Consider the following 22,715-nt stretch of genomic DNA (forward strand, 5'->3'; position numbering starts at 1 on the left):
TCATCCAGTGCAGCCTGCAGAGAGACGAAATCAAGGTGAGCTCTAGTGGATGCACAGACTGACAGCATAACTGGTGATTGATGAGGAGAATCACAATGCTGTGCAAGTGTATTTTAAATTATTTGATAAGAGCTGCTGCACTACAGAGATACTCAACTACATATGCATTAATCTGCTCCTTGAGTCCATGAGCTCTATAGCACTGATGATATCCGTTATTATCACTGTTTGATCAAAGAGACTATTTTATTCTCTTACATCTTCCACGGCTCTTGTTTCTGCTCTGACATGATAATACGGTCGATTTAATAGCAGCTGGGATCTGCATTTTAAAAAAAAAAACACTTCTAAAAATAATACAGAGGTCTTCACTGATATTACTATGTTAATGATTATAGATGGTGACAGGAAGTTACTGGCTCATTACTCATCTCCCACAAAATCTAAGTTGGTGTCTTTACACTACGCCCAGAACCTCATGCAAGCAATGTGATGTGAAGGCTTGTTAAAATTTATGGGTTTTGTGTGGTAGGATGGCCGACTGTCATGCACCCATATATTGCTGAAGTGCACACACAGCTTGTGTAATGGTGATGTGATTGCTTTTTGCTGTTTTTTATGGTGACAACTCTCACTCGTGCAGTTTTCTCATTGCATCCAGTACCACAACTTCTTTTTTTTTTTTTTAATTGTTAGGGTTGATTTATGGTGGATGCATGCATTTTGCCCCATTCATTCAGGGACGACCAGTGAAAACTATTTGTAGCTCCCAGAGTGTCAAAATAAAGTCACAGCCCAGCCACTCCTTTCCTCTGATAAGTTAAGTCCCTTACATAAAATAATTAACATTTTGAAACCTGAATCAACATCGCATTTCTTGTGCAGCTCTCACATGCCTTTCAAAAGTATTTAAATCATTGAAGCCTATGCAAAATTGTTTGATTTCTTTCAAAAACATGGGCAATGAGCAACTTGGCAAGAAATGTCCTACAAATTACAAAAAATAAGTAGATTTTGGAAATAATTTTTAAATAATCATAATTATATATCTTTTTTTGCAGAATAATTATAATTTGTAAGCAGATTTTCCAGGTCATGTTCCTGTTATTTTTGTCGTTTGTTTGTTTGTTTTTATTTGTGTGTTTGTTTGCTAATTTTCAATTAGTGTTTTTTTGCACTTTTTTTATTATTTTTTTTCCTAATTTGTGGGTCATTTTTTCTGAAGTTGCTCATTATGTTCTTATGTTTTTAAAAGAAATTAAGCCAATTTGCCACATTCTTAAAGGATTAAGATATATAAAAAAGGACTTCTATACAACCCACAAGCAGGACTATCCTTTATTAAATTATCTGTAGGATTTCCCTTTTGCAAAAGCAGTTGCATGAAAACATCCAGTGATCCTCAGACACATGGGGATCCTGAGGGTGTGGGCCCCTAAGGCAGTTCAAATAGCAGCTTTGCAGAAGACTCAGAAACAGCTCTGTCCTCCAGCCCTAGTCTAATATATACAGCTGGATGATTATGAACTTCATTTAAATCCGTGCAGCAGAGAGTGATGTTGTCATCTAACAGCAGCCACAGAGGGCTGCAGCAGTACAGCGGAAGTGCTAGGAACCAGGAACCGCAGGAAACACGGCTCTGTCACGGACATGATTTTGCGGAGAGCCACCTGCTAACTCACACAGCGAGCCCACCCTGATACAAACATCCAGGGAAACATGGGAGGGTCTCCAAGCGTCGAAATACCCGGCGGGGGGACTGAAGGCTACCACGTCCTCAGAGTAAGATCAGCTTTCAGGACCCGCAGAAACGCAGATTATTGACAGTGGAGGCAGAGAGACCTGCTGTTAGCTGCAGAGACACAGAGGAGGAGGCTCTGATCGCCGATCATTTAGCTTGTTCTGCAGCCAAATATTATATAATTGATAATTAAGGGATGTTATTAGACGTGGATATTTTAGAGGTTTCGGTAACCGCTGATCGCCTGTACCAACGAGCTGTCATCGAGTAGTGAAGATATGTGAATGAATGTGTTTGTAATTCAGGTGGTGTTACACCTCACATTTGTTTAAGTATCATGTCATTTACCTGTGAGCCTGTCATGCTTATCATTTCATGTATTAGCTGATCTGTCAGGTTGTTTTTAATCTGCATGGATTCATATGCCTTGACATGCTGAATTAGTATTAGCATGGGCAGTCTTAAAACAAACAGATAATATCCTGTTTACTACTACCTTGTTGCAAGAAAAACCGGTGTGGTTACTATCTGCTGTGTATAACCAGCGGGGATAAGTGTGTGTGCATTCTTTTAGAAAAGTTCTTGCTTTTAAAACCATAAGGTTATGAACTTTCTCTTTAATGTTAACTCTTTTTCAGTGGTGGAGGAAGACTTAACATCCTGTTTTTCAGTAAAAGTACTAATACAAAAAAATTTAGGAGGATATACTGGCAGGAATGGAAAATAAGTAAGAAGATAAAAGAGTAGAAGCTCTGCTGGGTCTTTGTGGTGTTCACACACAGGTGCTCCATGGATACTTCAGGTATACTGTGTTACATTGTTATTAAAGTCTTCTGAGGCTATTATATGGTTTAATTAATTCATTTTATTTAGTGAAAAGAATTGCCCAATTGCCCCCTTGCAATTTTTAACAGCCCCCTCAGTCACAGATGCAAATAAAGAATGATAAAAATGTATCACTGAGAAATTATTAAAAATTGAGGCTGCAGCTTTGACTGACATTTTACAGAACACTGTGTAGTCTGCAGAAATATTAGCACAATCAATGAAATTGGCAAACATCCCAAACAACCAATATTTTCTTTAACTTCACTGTTGAGGATTGGTTTAATTTTGTATACACCAAATGCTGAACCTAGCATCTGCATGTGGCTGCACAAATAAAGATTTGTTAGACTGATGTCTGATGTTTTTCCAATCATTGAGTGCCCAGCTTTGGTCAGGCTGTGCCCAGTGGAGCCTCAGTGGTCTTCAGCGGCTGTATGCTAATGACTCCCAGGGTCAATGTATTCAGAGACTCTCCTATTCATACTGTAAACCCACATTGTAATGAGTTGGCTGATTAGATATTATAGGAGCAGATACTGTAGCACCGGTCCAGTCAGTGTAAACATCAAGCAGATGTTGGCATTTCTTCATTATGATAATAATATTGTACTCTAACGCAGCACAATGTCCAACAGTGTCAAGCATTGCTGATTTTTGTTCATAAAATGCAACCTACAATAAAGAACACATTATTGTGTTTCTTCCTGTCTGTGTGGCTATATTGTCCTACCTTTGTGATTTTACAGGTGCAAGAGAATTCCCCTGGTCACTGTGCAGGACTAGAGCCTTTCTTTGATTTCATCATTTCCATTAGTGACACTCGACTGGTAAGTTTACTATAATGGTAATAATAACCTGCTTTATCAACAACAGATGACTGCTTTATGACAGATGATGTGACTGTTCTGATCTCTGGCAGAACAAGGACAATGACACTCTAAAAGAGTTGCTGAAGGTGAACGTGGAGAGGCCCATTAAGATAATGTTATACAGCAGCAAGACGCTGGCAGTGAGGGAGACAACCGTCACACCAAGCAACATGTGGGGCGGGCAGGGGCTGCTGGGAGTCAGCATTCGCTTCTGCAGCTTTGAGGGTGCCAATGAAAATGTTTGGCATGTTTTGGTGAGTGTGCCGGGCTGATGAGGACATATCCTAAAAGCTGCTCACACATCCCGTTTAACCATTCACAAGCTTAGAAGTACAATATTTTAACTAGGTTGATAAATACTGTATACTGAGCATCACAGAGTTGGCATTAACATTCTTATAGGGTCAGTATAAGGTCGGTCGATATTGATTTTTCAGGGCCGATATCGATTATCAGTATTTAATGAGACCGATAACCGATATTTGGAACCAATATGCATTTACAATAAAAATGAAAATCTTTTTGTCAATATTTAGAATTTGGAATATAACGAAATTACAACAAAAAACTTTGTTAATCGATATCGGCACTGAAAGATCAAATATAAGTAATTCCTAATATGTTAATTCATTCATGATGTCGGAGTCCAGGAAGTGGAGCCAAACTCCCCTGCAGCCATGGCTGGTTTGAGGGCCCATACTGACTACATTATAGGAGCTGACGCCATCATGTGTGAGGTACTTGCTCTGCAGATCAGTAGTAACACTGACTTTAAGTTTGCAACACATGTACATCTCTTGGTAACTCTGTTCTTTCAACAGGGCGAAGATCTGTTCTCTGTGGTTGAAACCCATGAGGGGAAGGACTTGAAGCTTTATGTATACAACACAGATACAGACAACTGCCGCGAGGTGGTCATCACTCCAAACTGCAGCTGGGGTGGAGAGGGCAGGTAGGAGGACTGAGCTGTATCTCTGTTGCCAGTTGAAAACCATTGATATTGGTATAATATTGTTTTATATCATTCAGAAAAATGTTTGCACTCACTGCATATGAGTCTGTATTATTTATTTGGAAAATCCTGCAAAATGTACCTTCAACAACACACTGCGCACTCCCTCCAAAAGGCTCATGTGGCTAAAGCACACACAGCACTGTGAAATAATGACTCAAAATAATTCCCAATAGCATAATTTTAACAATAAATGTTTCTTGAGTTTACCTGATAAAATTGTCAGGTATTTATTAGGATACTTTTTACAATGAGAATAAACTGGTATTGTAAGTCATTGTAAGTGTTGGGTTTTTTTGGGGTCTGTGTGTATGCAGATTTCTTTCTGCTTAAGGCCATAATTTATCTTTGGTTTCAGTTTGATAGTTTTAATTTTTTTTTTTTCAGTTGTTGATTGAATATTTTTACAAATGATATTTAGAACTGTTTTTAATGTGCTATGTAATTAAGATTCTAACAGGAGATTTTTAAAGAAAATTAACATTTTCATACATTTTTAGCATTAAGCAGTTAAGTAAGCATTTAGTTTTTAGTCAGCATGAAGTTAATAGAAATGTCTAATTTCCGTTAAATATAAATAGTAAATAGATAATAGAAGCTTAAAATGAAACTGATTGTCCTGTCTAATGATAACTGGACTCAACATCACATGTTTTTTTGGAAAGCAGTCACTTAATGGACAGGTTGTTAAATTGTTGAATGCTGTCAAGACTATTTTACCAGATTATTTTTTTGGGACGTGTCTTGCAATTTGGATCTCCCAGAGTGGAGGGTGAACTCTTAAATATTTCTCTCCTCAGTCTCGGATGTGGGATTGGTTATGGCTACCTGCACAGGATACCTACTCAGCCATTTGGAGAGGGCAGGAAAATCAGTTTGCCCGCACAGACTCCCAGTGAACCAGCCAGTCTTCCTAAAGATGGCTTCACAGAGGTAGCTCATCATATAAAGAAAAAAATAATTGTTTCCAGATCTTGTGAATATGTCCTGAGGTTACGTAATTTTGGTTACCAGGTCCATCTCTCTGCTGTCATCCCAACTGTTCCACTTGTTGTGTCTTCCTCTGCTTCGACTGGATTGGAGCAGTCAGTCGCCAGTTTGTCAGTGAGCTCTAACCTGACTGCTGTTGTCAGCGATCTACAGACAGGTACATAGTTAACCTCTGACTGTTCCAAATATACTGTTGGCCTAGCTATTGCAGATAAAGTAAAATGCATTAGAAAATTCAACAAGATGTTACTTGAAGAACTAAAATGAATAAACAGTGCAAACAGACAACAGTTTTGTGAAAAAATGTTCCAGGTGCTCCTAACGTCCCGCTGTCCAGCCACGTCCCCTCCTCACAAGGCACTCCCCTGTCTGTGAGTCCTGCAGCCACACTGCCAGGTCAGTAGAAATTATTTTGAGAGGTTGTAGCTTCTCGGGTGAGGCACCACAGTAAGCTGCCCTGAGGCCAAACTTGCATGACAATGCCTGTTAACCTAGCATTGTCTATTTGTCTCACAGGTTTAATGCCCTTACCTGGAGGTCTTCCACCCTTTCCTCATTTACCAAATCTAAATATCACCTTGCCACCTGCGGCTGGTGGATCGCAACATGCAGGTATTGTTTTGTTCACTTCCGTGCACTTAGTGTAACTTATCCTGATGGGTCTGGAGTTATTCTGTATATTTTTTTGTGTTTGCAAATCCCATGAAAGAAGAAAACTTAGGATGAACTTTTTTTTAAAGATTTTTTTAAGATTATTGTTTTAGCATTTTTGTCTCTCTCAGATAGGACAGATCAATCAATCAACAGCAAAAAACAAAATTTAAATTTTGTTTTTTTTAAAAATTTGATCCTGCCTTATCCTGTGGAGTCGAAGGAGGAGTTCAGGGTTCTCACAGCCTGGAGAACAAAGCTGCTCCTTAGTCTGATAGACCGGCAGCAGATACTTCCGTATCTTTTCCCTAGATGGCAGCAGGGTGAACAGACTGTGGCTGGGGTGGCTGCTGTCTTTCAATATCCTTTTAATCATCTGCTGTAGAGCCCTCCCGTCCTGGGTCGTGCATGAACCATGCCAGTTTGGGATGTTTCCAGTCAGTATGCTTTCTATTGCTCCTCTGCAGAAGTTCACCAGGATCTTGCTCTGGAGTTCAGCGTTCCTAAGTTTCCGTAGGAAGTAGATCCTTTTCTTTGTTTTTTTAACTTGGGTGGTGATATGTGATGATAATAGGTTCTCAGTGATGGTATTTCCAAGGAACCTATAGCTTTTCACCTGCTCCACCTCAGCTTCACTGATGTAGACAGGAGTGTGTGTCTTAGCCTCCTTCTTTCTAAAAATCAACAGTCAGATCCTTGGTTTTACTGATGTTGAGCAGTAGGTTGTTCTCTGTGCACCGCTCTGCAAGATTGTTGATTTCCTTCCGGTACGAACTTTCATTGTTGTTTGTAATACAGCCGATGATGGTGGTGTCGTCCGTGTACTTCACAATAGACTTCTCCTGATGTCTGGGAGTGCAGTAATGGGTGTACAGTGTGAACTGGAGGGGGCTGAGCACACAGCCCTGGGGGGCTCCGTTGTTGAGCACCAATGTATAGGAGATGTGACTGCCAGTTCAAACTCTCTGGGGTCTGCATTTGCGGAAGTCCAGTATCTGGTTGCAGAGTACTGTACTGAAGCCAAGAGGTTTAAGTTTTCCAATCAGCTTCATGGGAGACATTGTGTTGAATGCTGAGCTGAAGTCAACAAACAGTACGCTTATGAAGATGCTCTTATTTTCCAGGTGAGTGAAGACTGATTGAAGATATGATGTAGATAGGGCGTTCTCTGTGGATCTGTTGGTTTTGCAAGCATACTGGTGAGGGTCCAGGCTGGCAGGGATGTTGTCTTTGATGTGCTGGAGGAACAGTTTCTCAAAGCACTTCATCACTTTTTAGGCACAGGAACAACGATGGCTGTCTTGAAGCAGGAGGGAACGGTCTCTTGTGACAGCGAGATGTTAAAAATGTCAATTATAACATTAACAGGCTGATCGGCACAAGTTTTTAGTACACCTCCAGGAATATTATCTGGGCTGGCAGACTTGTTTATGTTCACTCTCAGCAGGAGTTTTCCCACATCTGCTGTTGTCACTGAGGGTGGCCCGTCCTCTGAAGGCGGCTTAGACTTCATGGCTGAGACCTTACTGAGAAGGTCAAAGCGAGTGTAAAATGTGTTCAGCTCATCTAGCAGCATGCTCCTGCTTTTGTAGCCTGTGCCCACCTCTGCCCACCACATGACTCGTGCTCTCTTGTGCACCACATGGACAAATCCTCCTACGGCCGGGTCATTGGTACGCCCTATGTCCAGAACTCAGTCATCACCTCTGTCCGGCGGGATCTCTACCCGGCCAGGTCTCACGGCTCACTACAATCATCATCGGAGCACAGGCTTTTTTATTGATATTTTTTTTTTTTTACAATTATTTTTCAGGGGATTTTCCCATTATTTTATAGTACGGTTGTAGATTGACAGAAATGTGGAAGAGAGAGCTTGAATGACACACAGCAAAGGGCACCAGGCTTGAATCAAACCCGGGCCACTGCAAAGGCCTCAGCATATGGGGCGCACACTCTTGCAGGTGAGCTAGAGGTCGCCCTTTCATTGACAATTTGAATCTTTTATGGGAACAAAGGGAATCTTTTGCACGTGATGACCTCCATCTAAATCTTCGGGGTGCGTCGCTGCTTAACATAAACTTCACCATCTTACACCATACCACAATCAGCATGCTACAGACCACCTTGGCTCATCATCATCGTCATCATCCACAGCATCATGTGATTGACTACCAACCTCATGAGAACATGGTACACGCTCCACTACCCTCCATAGCACCACCAGTTCCCCCTGCAGTAAACCAGCATCCAGAAACTGTTCAATAATCCCTGTCATAATCACCACCAGACAAAACACAAAAAGATCAAATGGAGTGAATTTTAATAATCTCATACCTGTATACACACACAAACCACCTGCTAAACACAAGAAAACCTCACCACTGACCGTGAATATGGCACTTTTAAATGTGAGATCGCTTTTAAACAAATCTTTTATTATAAATGACTTGATTTTAGATAATAATCTTGACTGTATGTTTTTAACTGAGACATGGCTCTGCACGGATGGAGCACCACCAAATTACAACTTTTCATTCTCCTCCAGGTCAGGTAGAAAAGGAAGAGGTACAGCAACCATCCTTGTTTTATGATTTGATGATTACATGTCTTTTGAATATCATTCCATTGTTTTTAGCAGGCGACATGCAGCAAAGGGCCTCAAGTGGGAGTTGAACCCAAGGCCGCTGCGGCAAGGACACTGCCTACATTCATGGGGCACCTGCTTTATCCACTCAGCCACCGATGCCACAGCATATGATGTTAAATGCAGATATTACAGGTGCTGATAAGAGTCCCATGCATATATTAATAGTGGAGGCATGACTCATAATAGTGGCAGTAGAAGGTGGCGTCAAGCAGGATGAGGGCATCGTCCTTTTTTCCCCTCAAAGTTTCCAAGGCCCCCTGGCAGCCCCCCAGGGGCTTGTATCCCCCACTATGAAAACCAGCGTGCTGTACTATGTGGTTTTCATCTGGTTTTTGGGTATGCCATATTTTGTCACTTTTCGACATACTATACTATGACACAGAAATTGCTACTGTGCACATCCATTTTAACCTCACTTCAGCATAGCAGGAATAAGTGGGGGCATGTCGTCCTTCTTTATTTACAGTCTAGGGTCTTGACATGCTATTTTTATATACTTTTCAGCTGTTTTTTGGATGCATCATAATTTATACTATACTATACTATGAAGTTTTTGGTCATTTTTCCAACATGCCATATTAGGGTGTTTTAGATGTTTATTAGACATTCTATACTGTGACATGTCTTGATATGCTATACTATGTGGTTGTCTGCTGTTTTTGGGATATGTCATACGTTCACATTTTTCATACTATAGTATGTGTTTTCCCATAAGAAAGACTAAAAATGACACAAAATGGTTCAAAAACGTCATAGTATAGTATTTCCTCAAAAATGACCTAAAAACGTCATAGTATAGTATGTAATCAAAAATGACCTAAAAACGTCATAGTATAGTATGTAATCAAAAATGACTCCAAATCGTTATATTCTTGTATGTCATCAAAAACAACTCAATCATCAGAATTATGATCAGAAGATTTTTATTGTCATTGTAGAGATTAATACAACAGCAGTCTTTTACTCTGCTGAGCGGCGCACAAAAAAGTGTATAAAATAAATAGTAAAAAACAATAAATTGTTTTAAAAAATACCAACATGCAAAAACATACACCCAATCATTCTCACATACGTGCATACAGAGTACCTTCATATATATATAGTATTGCACATGGAGTATATAAAGTGCTTCTCAAGATGTGCTGTGTTTTTGTGCAGTGTTCAGGTTCGTGACAGCTTTGAAACAGAAGCATGTTTGTGCACGCTTTGATTCCTCTGTAAGCCTTTCACCAGCGGAGGGGGTCAAACAGGTGACAATCACAGTGAGATGGGTCATTCAGGATGCAGAATGTCTTCTGTGGGCAGTGTGACGTATAGATGTCATACTAGAGTATGGCATTTACAGTCGTTTTTTCGACATGCCATATTAGGGTGTTTTTTGGCAGTTTATGCGACATTCTATGCTATGTTGTGTATCGACAGGCTATTTTACATGGTTTTCAACTCTTTTTTTGAAATGTCATATTTTGCATATAGTATTGCTTTTTTGGTCATTTTTCGACATGCCATATTTGGTTTTGGTTTTTGAGGGTTTTTGGACATTTTTGCATTCTGCAACGTTCTATGCTACGGCACACCACGACACGCTCTTTTATGCAGTTTTCAACTGTTTTCAGTTGTTTATGGGAAATGCCATATTTTGAAATTTTTGCCCTACTTTTTTGTTTATTTTTTCGACATGCCAAATTGGGGTGTTTTGGTTCTGCTTTTGCAAAATTTTATACCATGGCTTGTCTCAGCAGGTTATTTTGTGTAATTTTTATACACAAGACCATACTATAGCCTTGCTTTTTTGGTCATTTGTTTGACATGCCGTATTAGCGTGTTTTGGGTTTTTTTGCAACAATCTTTGCTATGGCATGTCTTGGCAGGCTATTTTAAGTAGTTTTTAGCAGTTTACAGCTGTTTTTGGGAAATGTCATTTTTTGACATTTTTGCCATACTATAGCCTTGCTTCTTTGGTCATTTTTTCGACATGCCAAATTGGGGTGTTTTGGGGTTTTTTTGCAACCATCTTTGCTATGGCGTGTCTTGGCAGGCTATTTTAAGTAGCTTTTAGCACTTTTCAGCTGTATTTGGAAAATGTCATTTTTTGACATTTTTGCCATACTATAGCCTTGCTTTTTGGTCATTTTTTCGACATGCCAAATTGGGGTGTTTTCTTGTTTTTGCAACATTTTATACCATGGTTGTCTGGCAGGCTATTTCGTGTAGTTTTTAGCAGTTTTCAACTGTTTTTGGGAAATGTCATTTTTTGACATTTTTGCCATACTATAGCCTTGCTTTTTTGGTCATTTTTTCGACATGCCAAATTGGGGTGTTTTTGGTTTTTTTTTGCAAACATCTTTGCTATGGTGTGTCTTGGCAGGCTATTTTAAGTAGTTTTTAGCACTTTTACAGCTGTTTTGGGAAATGTCATTTTTTGACATTTTTGCCATACTATAGCCTTGCTTTTTTGGTCATTTTTTCGACATGCAAATTAGTGTGTTTTGGGTTGTTTTTGCAACATCTTTGCTATGGCATGTCTTGGCAGGCTATATTTAAGTAGCTTTTAGCAGTTTTCAGTTGTTTTGGGAAATGTCATTTTTTGACATTTTTGCCATACTATAGCCTTGCTTTTTTGGTCATTTTTTCAACATGCCAAATGGGGTGTTTTCTTGTTTTTGCAACATTTTATGCCATGGCTGTGTCTCAGCAGGCATTTTTCGTGCAGTTTTTAGCAGTTTTCAACTGTTTTTGGGAAATGTCATTTTTTGACATTTTTGCCATACTATAGCCTTGCTTTTTTGGTCATTTTTTCGACATGCCAAATTGGGGTGTTTTGGGTTTTTTTGCAACAATCTTTGCTATGGCATGTCTTGGCAGGCTATTTTAAGTAGTTTTTAGCAGTTTTACAGCTGTTTTTGGGAAATGTCATTTTTTGACATTTTTGCCATACTATAGCCTTGCTTTTTTGGTCATTTTTTTCGACATGCCACATTAGTGTGTTTTGGGTTGTTTTTGCAACAATCTTTGCTATGGTGTGTCTTGGCAGGCTATTTGAAGTAGCTTTTAGCACTTTTCAGTTGTTTTTAGGAAATGTCATTTTTTGACATTTTTGCCATACTATAGCCTTGCTTTTTTGGTCATTTTTTCGACATGCCAAATTGGGTGGGGTCTTTTTTGCAACATTTTATATGGCTTGTCTTCAGCAGGCTATTTTAAGTAGTTTTTTAGCAGTTTTCAACTGTTTTTGGGAAATGTCATTTTTTGACATTTTTGCCATACTATAGCCTTGCTTTTTGGTCATTTTTTCGACATGCCAAATTGGGGTGTTTTTGGGTTTTTTTTGCAACCATTTTTGCTATGGTGTGTCTTGGCAGGCTATTTTAAGTAGTTTTTAGCAGTTTTTACAGCTGTTTTTGGGAAATGTCATTTTTTGACATTTTTGCCATACTATAGCCTTGCTTTTTTGATCATTTTTTCGACATGCCAAATTAGTGTGTTTTTGGGTTGTTTTTGCAACAATCTTTGCTATGGCATGTCTTGGCAGGCTATTTTAAGTAGTTTTTAGCACTTTTCAGCTGTTTTTGGGAAATGTCATTTTTTGACATTTTTGCCATACTATAGCCTTGCTTTTTTGGTCATTTTTTCGACATGCCAAATTAGTGTGTTTTTGGGTTGTTTTTGCAACAATCTTTGCTATGGCATGTCTTGGCAGGCTATTTTAAGTAGTTTTTAGCAGTTTTTCAGCTGTTTTTGGGAAATGTCATTTTTTGACATTTTTGCCATACTATAGCCTTGCTTTTTTGGTCATTTTTTCGACATGCCAAATTGGGGTGTTTTGGGTTTTTTTTGCAACCATCTTTGCTATGGTGTGTCTTGGCAGGCTATTTTAAGTAGTTTTTAGCAGTTTTCAGCTGTTTTTGGGAAATGTCATTTTTTGACATTTTTGCCATACTATAGCCTTGCTTTTTTTGTCATTTTTTCGACATGCCAAATTAGTGTGTTTTGGGTTGTTTTTGCAACAATCTTTGCTATGGCATGTCTTGGCAGGCTATTTTAAGTAGTTTTTAGCAGTTTACAGCTGTTTTTGGGAAATGTCATTTTTTGACATTTTTGCCATACTATAGCCTTGCTTTTTTTGTCATTTTTTCGACATGCCAAATTAGTGTGTTTTGGGTTGTTTTTTGCAACAATCTTTGCTATGGTATGTCTTGGCAGGCTATTTTATGTAGTTTTTAGCAGTTTTCAGCTGTTTTTGGGAAATGTCATTTTTTGACATTTTTGCCATACTATAGCCTTGCTTTTTTGGTCATTTTTTCAACATGCCAAATTGGGGTGTTTTTGGGTTTTTTTTTTGCAACATTTTATGCTATGGCTTGTCTCAGCAGGCTATTTTAAGTAGTTTTTAGCAGTTTTCAACTGTTTTTGGGAAATGTCATTTTTTGACATTTTTGCCATACTATAGCCTTGCTTTTTTGGTCATTTTTTCGACATGCCAAATTGGGGTGTTTTGGGTTTTTTTTTGCAACCATCTTTGCTATGGCGTGTCTTGGCAGGCTATTTTAAGTAGTTTTTAGCACTTTTCAGCTGTTTTTGGAAATGTCATTTTTTGACATTTTTGCCATACTATAGCCTTGCTTTTTTGTCATTTTTTCGACATGCCAAATTGGGTGTGTTTTGGGTTTTTTTTGCAACAATCTTTGCTATGGCATGTCTTGGCAGGCTATTTTAAGTAGTTTTTAGCACTTTTCAGCTGTTTTTTGGAAATGTCATTTTTTGACATTTTTGCCATACTATAGCCTTGCTTTTTTGTCATTTTTTCGACATGCCAAATTAGTGTGTTTTTGGGTTGTTTTTCAACAATCTTTGCTATGGCATGTCTTGGCAGGCTATTTGAAGTAGCTTTTAGCACTTTTCAGTTGTTTTTTGGGAAATGTCATTTTTTGACATTTTTGCCATACTATAGCCTTGCTTTTTTGGTCATTTTTTTCGACATGCCAAATTGGGGTGTTTTGGGTCTTTTTTTGCAACATTTTGCTATGGCTGTGTCTTGGCAGGCAATTATTTTAAGTAGTTTTTAGCAGTTTTCAGCTGTTTTTGGGAAATGTCATTTTTTGACATTTTTGCCATACTATAGCCTTGCTTTTTTGGTCATTTTTTCGACATGCCAAATTGGGGTGTTTTGGGTTTTTTTTGCAACATCTTTGCTATGGTGTGTCTTGGCAGGCTATTTTAAGTAGCTTTTAGCACTTTTCAGCTGTTTTTGGAAATGTCATTTTTTGACATTTTTGCCATACTATAGCCTTGCTTTTTTGGTCATTTTTTCGACATGCCAAATTAGTGTGTTTTGGGTTTTTTTGCAACAATCTCTTTGCTATGGCATGTCTTGGCAGGCTATTTTAAGTAGTTTTTAGCAGTTTACAGCTGTTTTTGGAAATGTCATTTTTTGACATTTTGCCATACTATAGCCTTGCTTTTTTGGTCATTTTTTCGACATGCCAATTAGTGGGTGTTTTTTTGTTTTTGCAACATTTTATGCTATGGTGTGTCTTGGCAGGCTATTTTAAGTAGTTTTTAGCACTTTTCAGCTGTTTTTGGGAAATGTCATTTTTTGACATTTTTGCCATACTATAGCCTTGCTTTTTTGGTCATTTTTTCGACATGCCAAATTGGGGTGTTTTGGGTTTTTTTGCAACATTTTGCTATGGCTTGTCTTGGCAGGCTATTTCGTGTAGTTTTTAGCAGTTTTTCAGCTGTTTTTGGGAAATGTCATTTTTTGACATTTTTGCCATACTATAGCCTTGCTTTTTTGGTCATTTTTTCGACATGCCAAATTGGGGTGTTTTTGGGTTTTTTTTGCAACATCTTTGCTATGGTGTGTCTTGGCAGGCTATTTTAAGTAGTTTTTAGCAGTTTTCAGCTGTTTTTTGGAAATGTCATTTTTTGACATTTTTGCCATACTATAGCCTTGCTTTTTTGGTCATTTTTTCGACATGCCAAATTAGTGTGTTTTTTGGTTTTTTTTGCAACAATCTCTTTGCTATGGTGTGTCTTGGCAGGCTATTTTAAGTAGCTTTTAGCACTTTTCAGTTGTTTTTGGGAAATGTCATTTTTGACATTTTTGCCATACTATAGCCTTGCTTTTTTTGTCATTTTTTCGACATGCCAAATTAGTGTGTTTTGGGTTTTTTTTGCAACAATCTTTGCTATGGCATGTCTTGGCAGGCTATTTTAAGTAGTTTTTAGCACTTTTCAGCTGTTTTTGGAAATGTCATTTTTTGACATTTTTGCCATACTATAGCCTTGCTTTTTTGTCATTTTTTTCGACATGCCAAATAGGGTGTTTTTGGGTTGTTTTTTGCAACAATCTTTGCTATGGCATGTCTTGGCAGGCTATTTTAAGTAGTTTTTAGCACTTTTCACAGCTTTTTTGGGAAATGTCATTTTTTGACATTTTTGCCATACTATAGCCTTGCTTTTTTGGTCATTTTTTCAACATGCCAAAATTGGGGTGTTTTTCTTTTTTTGCAACATTTTATGCCATGGCTTGTCTCAGCAGGCAATTTCGTGCAGTTTTTAGCAGTTTTCAACTGTTTTTTGGAAATGTCATTTTTTGACATTTTTGCCATACTATAGCCTTGCTTTTTGGTCATTTTTTCGACATGCCAAATTGGGGTGTTTTGGGTTTTTTTTGCAACATCTTTGCTATGGTGTGTCTTGGCAGGCTATTTTAAGTAGTTTTTTAGCAGTTTACAGCTGTTTTTGGAAAATGTCATTTTTTGACATTTTTGCCATACTATAGCCTTGCTTTTTTGGTCATTTTTTCGACATGCCACATTAGTGTGTTTTGGGTTGTTTTTGCAACAATCTTTGCTATGGTGTGTCTTGGCAGGCTATTTGAAGTAGCTTTTAGCACTTTTCAGTTGTTTTTGGGAAATGTCATTTTTTGACATTTTTGCCATACTATAGCCTTGCTTTTTTGGTCATTTTTTCGACATGCCACATTAGTGTGTTTTGGGTTTTTTTTTGCAACAATCTTTGCTATGGTGTGTCTTGGCAGGCTATTTGAAGTAGTTTTTAGCACTTTTCAGCTGTTTTTGGGAAATGTCATTTTTTGACATTTTTGCCATACTATAGCCTTGCTTTTTTGTCATTTTTTCGACATGCCAAATTGGGGTGTGTTTTCTGTTTTTTGCAACATTTTTGCTATGGTGTGTCTTGGCAGGCTATTTCGTAAGTAGTTTTTAGCAGTTTTCAACTGTTTTTGGGAAATGTCATTTTTTGACATTTTTGCCATACTATAGCCTTGCTTTTTTGGTCATTTTTTCGACATGCCAAATTGGGGTGTTTTGGGTTTTTTTGCAACCATCTTTGCTATGGCGTGTCTTGGCAGGCTATTTTAAGTAGTTTTTAGCACTTTTCAGCTGTTTTTGGAAAATGTCATTTTTTGACATTTTTGCCATACTATAGCCTTGCTTTTTTTTGTCATTTTTTCGACATGCCAAATTAGTGTGTTTTGGGTTGTTTTTGCAACAATCTTTGCTATGGCATGTCTTGGCAGGCTATTTTAAGTAGTTTTTTAGCAGTTTACAGCTGTTTTTGGGAAATGTCATTTTTTGACATTTTTGCCATACTATAGCCTTGCTTTTTTGGTCATTTTTTCGACATGCCAAATTGGGGTGTTTTCTTTTTTTGCAACATTTTTGCCATGGCTTGTCTGGCAGGCTATTTTAAGTAGTTTTTAGCAGTTTTCAACTGTTTTTGGAAATGTCATTTTTTGACATTTTTGCCATACTATAGCCTTGCTTCTTTGGTCATTTTTTCGACATGCCAAATTGGGGTGTTTTGGGTTTTTTTTGCAACATCTTTGCTATGGTGTGTCTTGGCAGGCTATTTTAAGTAGTTTTTGCAGTTTACAGCTGTTTTTGGGAAATGTCATTTTTTGACATTTTTGCCATACTATAGCCTTGCTTTTTTGGTCATTTTTTCGACATGCCACATTAGGGTGTTTTGGGTTTTTTTTGCAACATCTTTGCTATGGTGTGTCTTGGCAGGCTATTTGAAGTAGTTTTTAGCACTTTTCAGTTGTTTTTAGGAAATGTCATTTTTTGACATTTTTGCCATACTATAGCCTTGCTTTTTTGGTCATTTTTTCGACATGCCAAATTTGGGGTTTTTGGGTTGTTTTTGCAACATCTTTGCTATGGGTGTGTCTTGGCAGGCTATTTTAATGTAGTTTTTAGCAGTTTTCAGCTGTTTTTGGAAATGTCATTTTTTGACATTTTTTTGCCATACTATAGCCTTGCTTTTTTGGTCATTTTTTTCGACATGCCAAATGGGTGTGTTTTGGGTTGTTTTTGCAACATCTTTGCTATGGCGTGTCTTGGCAGGCTATTTTTAAGTAGCTTTTAGCACTTTTCAGCTGTTTTTGGAAAATGTCATTTTTTGACATTTTTGCCATACTATAGCCTTGCTTTTTTTGTCATTTTTTTTCGACATGCCAAATTAGGGTGTTTTGGGTTGTTTTTGCAACAATCTTTGCTATGGCATGTCTTGGCAGGCTATTTTAAGTAGTTTTTAGCAGTTTTCAGCTGTTTTTGGAAATGTCATTTTTTGACATTTTTGCCATACTATAGCCTTGCTTTTTTGGTCATTTTTTTCGAACATGCCAAATTGGGGTGTTTTCTACCCCTTTTGCAACATTTATGCTATGGCTTGTCTCAGCAGGCAATTTCGTGCAGTTTTTAGCAGTTTACAGCTGTTTTTGGAAATGTCATTTTTTGACATTTTTGCCATACTATAGCCTTGCTTTTTTGGTCATTTTTTCGACATGCCAAATTAGGTGTTTTTTGGGTTGTTTTTGCAACAATCTTTGCTATGGCATGTCTTGGCAGGCTATTTTAAGTAGTTTTTAGCACTTTTCAGCAGTTTTTGGGAAATGTCATTTTTTGCCATTTTGCCATACTATAGCCTTGCTTTTTTTGTCATTTTTTCGACATGCCAAATTGGTATGTTTTGGGTTGTTTTTGCAACATCTTTGCTATGGCATGTCTTGGCAGGCTATTTTAAGTAGTTTTTAGCAGTTTACAGCTGTTTTTGGGAAATGTCATTTTTTGACATTTTTGCCATACTATAGCCTTGCTTTTTTGGTCATTTTTTCGACATGCCAAATTAGGGTGTTTTGGGTTGTTTTTGCAACAATCTTTGCTATGGCATGTCTTGGCAGGCTATTTTAAGTAGTAGTTTTTTAGCAGTTTACAGCTGTTTTTTGGGAAATGTCATTTTTTGACATTTTTGCCATACTATAGCCTTGCTTTTTTTTGGTCATTTTTTCGACATGCCAAATTGGGTGTTTTTCTCTTTTTTTGCAACATTTTTGCTATGGTGTGTCTCTGCAGGCTATTTTTAGTAGTTTTTAGCAGTTTTACAGCTGTTTTGGGAAATGTCATTTTTTGACATTTTTGCCATACTATAGCCTTGCTTTTTTGGTCATTTTTTCGACATGCCAATTTGGGTGTTTTTTTCTACCCCTTTTGCAACATTTCTTTGCATGGCTTGTCTCAGCAGGCAATTTCGTGCAGTTTTTTTAGCAGTTTTCAACTGTTTTTGGGAAATGTCATTTTTTGACATTTTTGCCATACTATAGCCTTGCTTCTTTGGTCATTTTTTCGACATGCCAAATTGGGGTGTTTTGGGTTTTTTTTGCAACCATCTTTGCTATGGCGTGTCTTGGCAGGCTATTTTAAGTAGTTTTTAGCACTTTTCAGCTGTTTTGGAAATGTCATTTTTTGACATTTTTGCCATACTATAGCCTTGCTTTTTTTTGTCATTTTTTCGACATGCCAAATTAGTATGTTTTGGGTTGTTTTTGCAACAATCTTTGCTATGGCATGTCTTGGCAGGCTATTTTAAGTAGTTTTTAGCAGTTTTCAGCTTTTTTTGGGAAATGTCATTTTGACATTTTTGCCATACTATAGCCTTGCTTTTTTGGTCATTTCTTCAACATGCCAAATTGGGGTGTTTTCTACCCCTTTTGCAACACATTTTTACCATGGCTTGTCTCAGCAGGCAATTTCGTGCAGTTTTTAGCAGTTTTCAGCTGTTTTTGGGAAATGTCATTTTTGACATTTTTTGCCATACTATAGCCTTGCTTTTTTGGTCATTTTTTCGACATGCCAAATTGGGGTGTTTTGGGTTTTTTTTGCAACCATCTTTGCTATGGTGTGTCTTGGCAGGCTATTTTAAGTAGTTTTTAGCAGTTTACAGCTGTTTTTGGGAAATGTCATTTTTTGACATTTTTGCCATACTATAGCCTTGCTTTTTTGATGTTTTTTTCGACATGCCAATTGTGTGTTTTGGGTTGTTTTTGCAACAATCTTTGCTATATGGTGTGTCTTGGCAGGCTATTTGAAGTAGTTTTTAGCACTTTTCAGTTGTTTTTTGGGAAATGTCATTTTTTGACATTTTGCCATACTATAGCCTTGCTTTTTGGTCATTTTTTCGACATGCCAAATTGGGGTTTTTGGGTTTTTTTTTTGCAACATTCTTTGCTATGGTGTGTCTTGGCAGGCTATTTTAAGTAGTTTTTAGCAGTTTACAGCTGTGTTTTTGGGAAATGTCATTTTTTGACATTTTTGCCATACTATAGCCTTGCTTTTTTGATCATTTTTTCGACATGCCACATTAGTGTGTTTTTGGGTTGTTTTTTGCAACAATCTTTGCTATGGTGTGTCTTGGCAGGCTATTTGAAGTAGCTTTTAGCACTTTTCAGTTGTTTTTAGGAAACGTCATTTTTTGACATTTTGCCATACTATAGCCTTGCTTTTTTGGTCATTTTTTTTTCGACATGCCACATTAGTGTGTTTTGGGTTTTTTTGCAACAATCTTTGCTATGGCGTGTCTTGGCAGGCTATTTTAAGTAGTTTTTAGCACTTTTACAGCTGTTTTTGGGAAATGTCATTTTTTGACATTTTTGCCATACTATAGCCTTGCTTTTTTGGTCATTTCTTCAACATGCCAAATTGGGGTGTTTTCTACCCCTTTTGCAACATTTTATACCATGGCTTGTCTCAGCAGGCAATTTAAGTGCAGTTTTTAGCAGTTTACAGCTGTTTTTGGGAAATGTCATTTTTGACATTTTTGCCATACTATAGCCTTGCTTTTTTGGTCATTTTTTGACATGCCAAATTAGGGTGTTTTGGGTTGTTTTTGCAACAATCTTTGCTATGGCATGTCTTGGCAGGCTATTTTAAGTAGCTTTTAGCACTTTTCAGCTGTATTTGGAAAATGTCATTTTTTGCCATTTTTTGCCATACTATAGCCTTGCTTTTTTTGTCATTTTTTTCGACATGCCAAATTAGGTGTTTTGGGTTTTTTTTTGCAACATCTTTGCTATGGCATGTCTTGGCAGGCTATTTTAAGTAGTTTTTTAGCAGTTTTACAGCTGTTTTTTTGGGAAATGTCATTTTTTGACATTTTTGCCATACTATAGCCTTGCTTTTTTGGTCATTTTTTGACATGCCAAATTAGGGTGTTTTGGGTTGTTTTTGCAACAATCTTTGCTATGGCATGTCTTGGCAGGCTATTTTAAGTAGTTTTTAGCAGTTTACAGCTGTTTTTGGGAAATGTCATTTTTTGACATTTTTGCCATACTATAGCCTTGCTTCTTTGGTCATTTTTTCGACGACATGCCAAATTGGGTTTTTCTCTACCATTTTTGCAACATTTTATGGCATGGTGTGTCTCTGTAGGCTATTTTATGTAGTTTTTAGCAGTTTACAGCTGTTTTTGGGAAATGTCATTTTTTGACATTTTTGCCATACTATAGCCTTGCTTCTTTGGTCATTTTTTCAACATGCCAAATTAGTGTGTTTTGGGTTGTTTTTGCAACAATCTTTGCTACGGTGTGTCTCGGTGGACCATTTTACGTAGTTTTTAGCACTTTTCAACTGTTTTTGGAAAATGTCATTTTCAAAGTTTTTAAGGCATAGTATGACATTTTTCCTGACAATTTTATGCCATTCTAGATAATAACTTTTTGTATATTTACTATTTTTAATAATTTTAAGGCACACAATGGTCCTTTCATGCCTTTTCAAGCCACACCATATATGACGTATATCTTAAATGCCACACACACTAACTTTTTAAATTTTTTATGCCATACTATATGACTTATTTTATGCTATACTATACAATCTCTTTGTTTGATATATTCATGTTATAGTCTTATGACTTTTTAATGTTATTTTTTGCAGAAACAAAACTATCACCAAAATGTTAAACATTTGAGACTGGTTACTTTACTCTAAGTTATGATTTTTATTCTCCACAGGTCTTCCACCACTCACCCTGCCTGCTGTGGTCCCTGGTGTTATGTTGCCTCCATCTGACTTTGGTCTTCCTCCAATCACTGCTAATTCACCTCCTGCTGTTACAATGGATACAACATATTCCTCCTCCAATATCCAAATGAACAGTTCACTGACCAGAAACCCCATCCCATCACCAGTGGCCACCTCTGAGTCAATAAATATCACAATAACTGCAGACTCATCTTAGCAGAGAGCGCGGTTTAAGATTGTCAGCTTACAATATAGCCAGTCTATGAGCCGCATCACTCTATTGGCAAATTGCTCCCACACACTGTTACAATTGTCATTTCAGTATCCTCCCGTATCTGGAGGATACTGGCACCTGGTGCTGGTCTTCTCACATGAAGCGTGAGTGTGCATCAGGCAGTGCTCCTGCAACTTAACAGCAGTTTGTTGATGGCAGTAAAAAGAAAATTACAAGAATCATTCAAATCTCCTAGTAGTGTTTAATATTCGCTGAGCAACTTTTAAATATAGTTCATAACACAATAGTAATAGCTGTGTTAACACAAACTATGTGGGCTTTTTCAAGCTTTGCTCAAAAACCACGTGTGGGAAACAGATTACTTTTGATGTGCAAGTCGGTTTGTTTGCATCTTTTTAATTTTTTGGAACCAAAGGATCACAGTGGGGGTATTTTTCTTGAACTACTTCTGTGCTCCCTCGCAATGATTTTGCAGTCCCTCTGATCCACAGGAAGAGTCAGTGTGTCTGTCCAGTTCTAATGCACAGTTCAAAAAAATCATGAATGGACATGATTGCTCATTATTCCTCTCAATAGGCCAAGCTTCAACAGTATGCAGCCACTGCCTGTGAGTGCAGCTGCTCTGCCTGGCTGTCGTTATTGCTCCAACAGAGGTGATGGTTGTATCTATGATGCTATGGATATGGCTCCTTTAGCTGTACAGTGACTACTCTTTACTGCACCTGTTAATGCTTTCTCAGATTATGTTAACCACTTTGGGACTACAGTAGCTTCATTACAATGCTCAGCTAGCACAACTGTGAGTTCACTGCAAACATACCAACTCTGCATATAGCAGATAGTGCTACTCCCATTATTTATACTATCTTGTCACAGCCATAATCCTAACAGCCAAACCACAGCTACAGTCTGTCTCAATCAGCTGTGGCAGCAGTTGGTGAGAGCACCAGGTCAAATCGCTCTGCTCTGTACTGCTGCAATAGTGCAGACTTGTGACTGAGCCACACAAAGTAATTACAACCTGTGGCAATCATGTAATACCATATTCATAATAGAGGTAAGCCTCCCCATGGATCTGAGGGAATGCAAAACAAAATGTGAAGTAACACAAAAAAAAAAGAGGAGAGAAAGAGGTCCCACTGTGAGCTTTCTGTGGCTAACTTTACTACTGAGGGTTTTCAGGGGAAGGCTGGGCAGTAACTTATACTACTGGGGATTTCTTTTAGAAACGCAGGTTTGCTTGTTGCAGCACTATAGCTGTTAAATATAGAAGACAGTTTTGATTTTGTACAAATAAATAATTTGTAAAGTGAGATCGTTACCTTGATTAAACTGATGTATTTTCTCTATCTCAGCTTCTGGTCTCCACTCTCTTATTCTTGTGCTCATCTCTTTTACTGGTCTCTGTTGCAA

General features: G+C 37.7%; 1 protein-coding gene across 2 annotated transcripts; it reads left to right on the top strand.

The window, feature by feature from the left end:
• The first annotated feature begins 1,622 nt into the window (after positions 1–1,622).
• Positions 1,623–22,656, top strand: LOC121949189 (Golgi reassembly-stacking protein 2-like). 2 transcript variants are annotated; one of them, XM_042494808.1, is made up of 10 exons: positions 1,623–1,782; positions 3,316–3,396; positions 3,489–3,692; positions 4,089–4,175; positions 4,260–4,390; positions 5,251–5,383; positions 5,465–5,597; positions 5,753–5,836; positions 5,957–6,052; positions 21,058–22,656. In XM_042494808.1, exons 1-10 carry the CDS (start codon positions 1,720–1,722, stop codon positions 21,282–21,284), a joined length of 1,239 nt encoding a protein of 412 aa, XP_042350742.1. In that variant the 5' UTR covers positions 1,623–1,719; the 3' UTR covers positions 21,285–22,656. The 2 variants fall into 2 exon arrangements, with proteins under 2 accessions (XP_042350742.1, XP_042350743.1); XM_042494809.1 differs by lacking the exon at positions 1,623–1,782 and adding an exon at positions 2,446–2,543.
• The last annotated feature ends 59 nt before the right edge of the window (positions 22,657–22,715 follow it).

Source organism: Plectropomus leopardus, chromosome 10 (assembly GCF_008729295.1).
Source record: "Plectropomus leopardus isolate mb chromosome 10, YSFRI_Pleo_2.0, whole genome shotgun sequence".
In the NCBI taxonomy this organism is placed as follows: Eukaryota; Metazoa; Chordata; class Actinopteri; order Perciformes; family Serranidae; genus Plectropomus; species Plectropomus leopardus.